The sequence below is a fragment of the Oryzias melastigma genome, linkage group LG6 (genome assembly GCF_002922805.2).
Source record: "Oryzias melastigma strain HK-1 linkage group LG6, ASM292280v2, whole genome shotgun sequence".
Classification (NCBI taxonomy): domain Eukaryota; kingdom Metazoa; phylum Chordata; class Actinopteri; order Beloniformes; family Adrianichthyidae; genus Oryzias; species Oryzias melastigma.
The window spans coordinates 17776688-17784962 of record NC_050517.1 but is presented as its reverse complement, the minus strand read 5'-3'; the positions used below and the strand labels follow the sequence as shown (position 1 = coordinate 17784962).

Here is an 8275-nt window from a genome sequence, read left to right as displayed (position 1 = left end):
AATCAGAAAATTCAACTGCAATACATCATTTCAACCTGTAGATGACAGCACACAGACGGTTTTAGACAATATTTTCATGAATTGAACACGTTTATTTTAATTTGTCAAAAATTTGGTAACAACCAACAGACAGTACTTTTAAAGGCTGATTTACAGATGAAAACAGCCAAAAAAGTTGATTTAGGGTTTGGTTACGCTTTAAATCAATACACAAATTCTTGTGTTATTGTTAGCAGGGAGGCCCTAAAGTTCATTTTGTTTCACGGTTCTATTCAAATTAAATGACAGTACAACACCATTGTATAAGGTGATGGTTAAGTATTTTCCTAGTGCATGTGTCACAATGTAAAAGAGTTGGAATATGAGAATGTGAATTTTTTTCATGAGTCAAATTTTTTAGGCGCTTTTTAAAAATATATTAAAAAACATCAAACTTTTGTTGCAACTTTTCACAAAAACTGCCACAACATCAGGCGTTTTAGGTGGCAACAATCATAAAAATCTTCTGTGAAATCCTGGAGGCTCTGATTTGTATTATTTGAAATAATAAGAATGGGGTAGTTATAAACTCATCCTACTCCTGTTCTTTATGTAGATTGTATGTACTGTACTTTCTAACTGAAAAGAACTATCAGAAGTATCAGAAATTAAAGAAAACATTTAAATAGAATAATACATTTATTTATGGTGGGCATTAAAATATAAAAAAGTGTTTGTTTAAACTCGATTAAATTCTTTTCAAAAACCCTGAAGAATCATGAGACCGGTAAGCCAAAAAGCCAAAGTCACTTTGCTCTCATAAGCAGGAGCTCCAGAGCACAGAAATGCTGTCCCACGTCCACCTAAGCTGCAGCCACCACCTGAGTGACCCCCCCACAGCCGTCAGAGGAGAGTTCAGGATCAAATCTGCATGAACTCCTGTTAGATCTCAAACATTCAGGTACCTCCAGCTCCTCCTGTTTCCGCAGATCAATGTCACAGTTGGTGGGAAGGCCCAGCTTGGACGCCAGGCTTCCAAAAGGGTTGGACTCCTTTGGCCCCTCCCCCTGTGCTTCATGAGGGTTCTGATTGGCGGTCTGGATGAGACCTGGGGTTCAATCAAATGAAAAACAGATTTGACATTTCAGATGATCCAAAGATCTCGAGCAGGTTCTGGAGGTTCTATGGTCGTGGTAACATCAACTCTGAAAACAACTGCAATGAAACTCTTTTCTTCTTTTCTGGAGGAGGAGCAAATTTATCTTAAATTCACATGCTCCTGAAATGGAAAACTATAATTTTCTAACTGAGACGTAAACTCCCAAAAGAGGAACTGATTGGTGTTTTACTGCTCAGTTGGTCTTACAGTCTCTCTCTAAACTATTTTATTCCTACATCAAATTCTATAGTTATATTAATATAATGAACGCCATCAGCTGACAGTTCGTGGTCACCTCTCAGCTGGCCGATCAGGGTAGCGGTGAGTTTGGACCCGTTTCCCCTCAAATCAACGTCCTGTAACCCAAAGGATTGCATCACAGATGAGAGTGACAGCGGGGCGGGGGGGGCTTTGCTTCCTTAAGACAGAAACACAAAAATAAAGAAGTCATCAAAGTTGGTAAAAGGTTCTGGTGGGGATCTTTTCCTGGTCAATCATGGTGCATTGTGGATCTTTTCTGCTTCACCTGGAGTCCTGTTGAGCTTTTCAGGTTCCTGCGAAGCTTTGAAGTACTTCAGCGCTCGCTCTGCCGTCTCTTGCTCCAACTTCCTCTTCTTCTCTGGAGTGCCGCCGCCCTCGCCCTTCTCCCACCTCAGCTCATTCTCTGCGTTCCTTTTGCAGGTCATCACCAGGTCTAACAGCTGCTGCACCTTAGAGGTTTGCAGACCCATCAGGTGAGATGGTGGGCTGTTGTGTTTACGCGTCTCATGAAGAGTTTTTTTTACCCTGTGGTCACTGCTACCCTGCACCCCCCTCCCTGCTGCGTTGTGGCGGTCCCGGGACCTCGGATCCTGCGGCGGCTCAGGACCACGGTGAGCCTCCACCGCGTGCTTGGCCTGGACGAGCGGCAGGAGGTAGAGGTCTGGCCCGGACAGGTAGGAGTGCAGGTAGCTGTCCCTGCTGAACTGATGGTGTTTGGGCGGGGGGAGGCTTTTACCCTCCTCGTCCAGAATGGAGTCATACTCACTCATAGAGTGCTGACGAACCTGCAGAGGAAGCAGAAGAACTGCAGATGTGTGGAAGCTGAAGGATGAGGATCGGAGGGGCGGAGCTCTTACGCTGCCGTCCTTCAGGCCGCTGAAGTATTCTTGAATCTGGTGCTCCACACCAGCAGACAGATTGGAGGGGCGGTTAGCCCTGACTTTCACCAGGGCGTGATGCAACGCTGGAATGAATGCATTCAGATGCGGCATGATGGGGGGGTGGGACCATGAGGACTCTTGTGTGGAGGGGTCACACCGGGATGCTGCAGGAAAGAGAGAAGCAACAGGAAACATTTCAGTCAACCTTTTTGTGTAACTTGAATATTATTTTTAACATTGTCTCTACCTGCTGCTCCCCCTTAAAGGGGCCCTACCATGAAAATTCTACTTTTTGAGGTTTTAAATGCATTTTACTGTTCATTCCTCACTATAAAGAACCCCAAAGCGGTATCTTGATCCATTCATGCATTTAAGAGTAATCCTCTAAAAACCTGCACTGTCTGCAGCAGCCCCTCCCATACCCACAAAAACAAGCGGATGGAAACGTGCTGACACAAGATCGATTCCAACAGCCCCCTCCAGGAAGAGTCTGTGCTGCAAGCTCCGCCCCCAGTCTACAACAAAAACACACCCATCTTCTCTGCGGAGCTGTGGCAGGAGATAACTACCTTCCTGTACCAGGAACCGCTCCCGGATCCATTTTTTAAATGTAATCTCGCTTCGTTTCCATTCGGACTGAACTTCTGTTCACTCTGAGATTCCTCAGTCTGAATATGAAACGAACCGAGAGTGGAAGAACTGAACCAAAACGGCCACCGTACCCGACAGTCACGTGATGTAAACATGTTAGAAATGAGGTGATCGATGAGCCGTGGACAAATGTAGAGCATTAGATTATCATGTTATCCAAAAGGAAACAATTGATCCAACTGTTCACTTGATAGAACGTTTATTTTAACACCACTGAAAAACGTATAACTCTCTTTTCTGTGTCTCGTTACGCGGCGTGCGCGGGCTGCTGCCGTGACGTCACCTTAAGGCTCTAACGTAGTTTTAACTGAATTCTCTTCAAAACAATGTCATAAAACCACAACGATGAGACACGGAAACTCATTCAAATGTGGTCGGATGAATTCATGCTCAATAAATCAACTTTTAACGTGATCCACATTGATTCTACCAACGTGTTGTTCAGTGAGCGTACCTGTAGCGCAGGGGTCTCAATCACACTATCACTCTCAGATTTTTATTTTCTTGTATAAAGTTAAAAAACAAATTAAATACATATAACTGAAAATCTAATAGTAGCTTCAAATTAACATGGATATTTTACCTGACAACTGAGACTAGAGACATAACTTGGACTTTTAAAAGTGACTTTGGATATGATCAGAAAAAATATGATTCATTTGAAATTAAAGTGACAAATGCAGTTTAGAGGGTATTTCTCAGAGAATCACAGTTATGCTTAAAACAACTCAAGAAACAAGTGGAACAATGAAGGCATCTGGAAATCAAGTTTTTCAGCTGCTTTCTTTGTGAGAACATGTTTTAAATCCTTGTTTTTGTGGAGGATGGAGGTTTGTGCAGTCTGTAATTTTCCATCTGGTTCTGCAAACTGTCCTCACAGGCAGCGGAGAGTAACGTGCCTTCCCTTCCTCTACACTACAGCATCCACGTTGTGAGGCCATGAATACGTGATAACTTGGGATATTACAAGTGAATCCTTTGGGAAATGGATTGTGCTGGACTCAGTACAATCATTCAGTTAGAGAGGAAGCGAGAGAAAACCCTCACATGAACCAGGAGAACATGCCAACTTCACACAGAAAGAGCCCAGCTGGGATTTGAACTAGGACCCTTCTCACTGTGAGATTAAAGTGCTAACCACTACATCATTGTGCAGCCCTCCTTACAACCTTACCTTCCAGAATTTATTTCAGGAATTCAGTTGTTTTTGATGTGACAGAAATCTTGTTTCTCTCCTTCTCTTTATCTCTAAAAACATCTCAGGAGTCAGAAACCAAACACATCTTTTGAACCAAATAAGACAATAGGTTTAAGCAAGTTTATATTTAGGAAGAATAAACTCACCCAATACTAATGTGTCTCCAAGATTTCATACATAAATTACATGTTTTCTCTTCTGACGGGATTGATGGTTGGACAAAGGGATGGGTGGATTAATGGATGTCTGGATGGATAGTTGGATAGATCACTGGATAAATGGATGGATATCAGGAGTGTGTATAGGCAAGAGTCTGGCGCTACGATATGCATCGAGATATGCGTCTTACAATACAAATTGTATTGAGAAATATCCCTGGACTTAAGCTCCGTGCATATCCCACTGTGCAGCTGGATTGCTTCACTCGGTTTTATCTGAGCTGCTACAAAGCACCACAATCTGCATTTTTATGTGATACTGGCAGCAACATAATAAAGAGTTTCAGTTCGGTATCCATTTTGATTAAAAACTAAGTAGCACATGTCTCATAACAACAACAACCGAGAGGCTGGCTCCGGCCAGATCTTGTTGTCGTTTTGGTTCGGTGGAGAGCTGCTCATAGGGGCTCAGTGTGCTGCCAATTCGTGATCTGGGGTTAAGTTAGAAAACAAAAGAAAGACTCTGAGAGACACTTATAGTTAATTAAATTACCATCTTGTCGGCATTTTAAATCTATACGATTATTGCCAAAGAAAAATCATGATATGTGGCCGAATTGATTTCCCCCTACACCATTAATGGATATATGGATGTATAGAAGATGGGATGGATGGATGGATGGTTGATGGATGGATAGATGGATGATAGAAAGATGGATACATAGATGATGGATAGAACATTGATGGATGGATGGATGGATGGTTGATGGATAGATAGATGGATGGATAGATGGTTGATGGATGGATAGATAGATGGATGGATAGATGGATGGATGGATAGATAGATGGATGGATGGATAGATGGTGGATGGATGGATAGATAGATGGATAGATAGATGGATGGATAGATGGTTGATGGATGGATGGTTGGTTGATGGATGGATAGATGGATGGATAGATAGATGGATGGATAGATGGTTGATGGATGGTTGGTTGGTTGATGGATGGATAGATAGATGGATGGATAGATGGTGGATGGATGGATAGATAGATGGATGGATAGATGGTTGATGGATGGATGGTTGGTTGATGGATGGATAGATGGATGGATAGATAGATGGATAGACGGTTGATGGATGGTTGGTTGGTTGATGGATGGATAGATAGATGGATGGATGGTTGGTTGATGGATGGATAGATAGATGGATGGATAGATGGTTGATGGATGGATAGATAGATGGATGGATGGATGGTTGATGGATGGATGGTTGGGTTGATGGATGGATAGATGGATGGATAGATAGATGGATGGATAGACAGTTGATGGATGGTTGGTTGGTTGATGGATGGATAGATAGATAGATGGATGGATAGATGGTTGATGGATGGATAGATAGATGGATGGATGGATGGTTGGTTGATGGATGGATAGATGGATGGATAGATAGATGGATGGATAGATGGTTGATGGATGGATAGATAGATGGATGGATGGTTGGTTGATGGATGGATAGATGGATGGATAGATAGATGGATGGATAGATGATTTATGGATGGATGGATGGATGGATGGACAGATGAATGGTTGATGGATAGATGGATGGATGATGGATACATGGATGATGGATAGATGATTGATGGATGGTTGATGGATGGATGGATGATGGATACATGGATGATCAAATCAAATCAAATCAAACTTTATTTATAAAAGCGCCTTTCATACTTAGTGCAACTCAAAGCGCTTCACATTTAAAAACAAAACATACACAGTAAAAGCCCAACCCACCCTTCACACACACACACACACACCCTCCCCAAAACACATACACCCATGACCCCACACACAATGAAAACTTAAGGGAGAAAAAAAAAAAAAAAACTTGTAAACAAACTTGAGGCTTGGCTCTGCTGTGAGGAGATGGTATGGAGGATTCTATCATACCAGGAACCAGCTTGGACAAAGGAGCATCGCCATGGCGCCCACCCAGACCGGGACAGCCACAGCGTCCACTCCACAGCTGTGAGGCTGCAGTGCAGGACTTCGGCCGCCCCAGCAAGGGCGAGAACCACGGCAACGACCCCAGACCAAGCAAACAAGCCCTGATATGATAGATCCCACAGGAAACACTGGGGTTAAAAGGATGGATAGATGATTGATGGATGGATGGTTGATGGATGGATAGATGGCTGATGGATGGATGGTTGGTTGATGGATGGCTGATGGATGGTTGGTTGATGGATGGTTGGATGGATGGATGGATGATGGATGGATGGTTGGTTGATGGATGGCTGATGGATGGTTGGTTGATGGATGGTTGGATGGATGGATGGATGATGGATAGATGAATGGTTGATGGATTGATAGATGGACGATGGATGCATGGATGATAGATAGATGATTGATGGATGGATGATGGATGGATGGATGGATACATGGATGATGGATAGATGATTGATGGATGGATGATGGATGGATGGATACATGGATGATGGATAGATGATTGATGGATGGATGGTTGATGGATGGATGATGGATGGATGATGGATACATGGATGGAGACATGCATTCATCTAGATCAGGGGTCTCAAACTTGTGGCCCGCGGGCCAACTGCGGCCCTGGGGATGATAATTTGCTGCCCGCGTCTTAATGTGAAAGATTACTGTTAGTTGCGGCCCGCAAGATTGATATGAATGACAGTTGCTGTGTGCAGAGCTGAACAAACCAATCACAGAGAGGTATCTCTGGAGGGCGGGACATCAGCGCGGCTGTCCAGTGCCTCATTCATTCATTCATTCATTCATTCATTCTTCCAGTCAGCTGGGCGGAGGAGTCATGAAGACGCTGGAGGTGCTTTCACACTGAACGCGATTCGCACGCCCTTCCCCTCTGTCACCATGTGGAAATACACAGCTTGCCACTTGTCAAAATAACGTGTTTCAGACACCGGGCCGGCTGTGGGAGGAGCAACCAGCTCCGTCTGTGGATGTCTCTCTTAGAATGAATGGGAGACACATATGGCGTTTCATTTATGTCAAAAACTCCACGCAGAAATAAGACATCTCCGCGTACGCATACAACATTCCTGGAGGACAAATCAGACCCTTTGAGCGCTTTTTCCTCCTCCACGAGCAGAAAAAGTCCTCAAGCGAGAGACTGACTACTTCCGCGTGCGTGAGTGATGCACGCACGAGCAGAATCTCAGTGAGCGTGCTGCTCTCAGCTCAGAAATGAAGGAGGAGCTGTTAATACATACATTTGAAACTGAATAAAAATAATGGGTTTTCTATAGTCAGTCAAAATGTGGTTTCTTCATTCGTCTGTATCTGCTGTATGGTAATTATTATTTAAATTTTTTATTAATGACTGATTTTTTTATTCATTTTTTACATTTATTCATTTATTTATTTTATTCATTATTTTGTGTTAAAATAAAGATAAGTTGATATGAAATTTCTTTCATATAAAACAGCTTTGCTCTTGGCTCTCACTTCTGCGAAGTGCATGGGAGTCACCAAAGTGCTTTCTGTCACCCTTCGTGCACAGTTTTCAGCAGATGAGTCCATAGTCACTTTGCACCCAAATCCTGCATATTTACCAAAAATAATCTCGTTAGAGTACAACTCTATGGTGATTGCATCCGGGGACCAGAGGCGGATGCATTTGTTGTGTCCTGTGCGTGCATTACGCACATACATTGACCGCACTCAAACAACGCGCTTGTCGGACCAATTTTTTGTGTGCTTTGGTAATCCTGCCAAAGGCAAGGTTTTGTCCAAGCAGAGGCTTTCACATTGGATTGTTGAAGCTATTCGGTTTGCTTACGACAGTAGAGGTCTACCTTTGCCTCAAGGTGTGGGAGCCCACTCGACCAGGAGCATGGCCACTTCTTGAGCTCCGTTTTAGGGATCCCGTGTGAGTGAAATCTGTACTGCGGCTAGCTGGTCATCGCCTCATACTTATATAGGATTTTACTGTTTGGACGT

General features: G+C 43.3%; 1 protein-coding gene across 1 annotated transcript in view; it reads right to left on the bottom strand.

Moving 5' to 3' along the window:
• The window catches only part of tasora (transcription activation suppressor a), a gene marked incomplete in the record, with an annotated part of 57296 nt that overhangs the window by 17015 nt on the left and 32006 nt on the right, over nucleotides 1-8275 (bottom strand). The window contains 4 exon segments of the mRNA XM_024281166.2: nucleotides 1434-1556; nucleotides 1665-1848; nucleotides 1924-2184; nucleotides 2257-2444. Coding sequence (XP_024136934.1) covers nucleotides 1434-1556; nucleotides 1665-1848; nucleotides 1924-2184; nucleotides 2257-2444 — 756 coding nt within the window.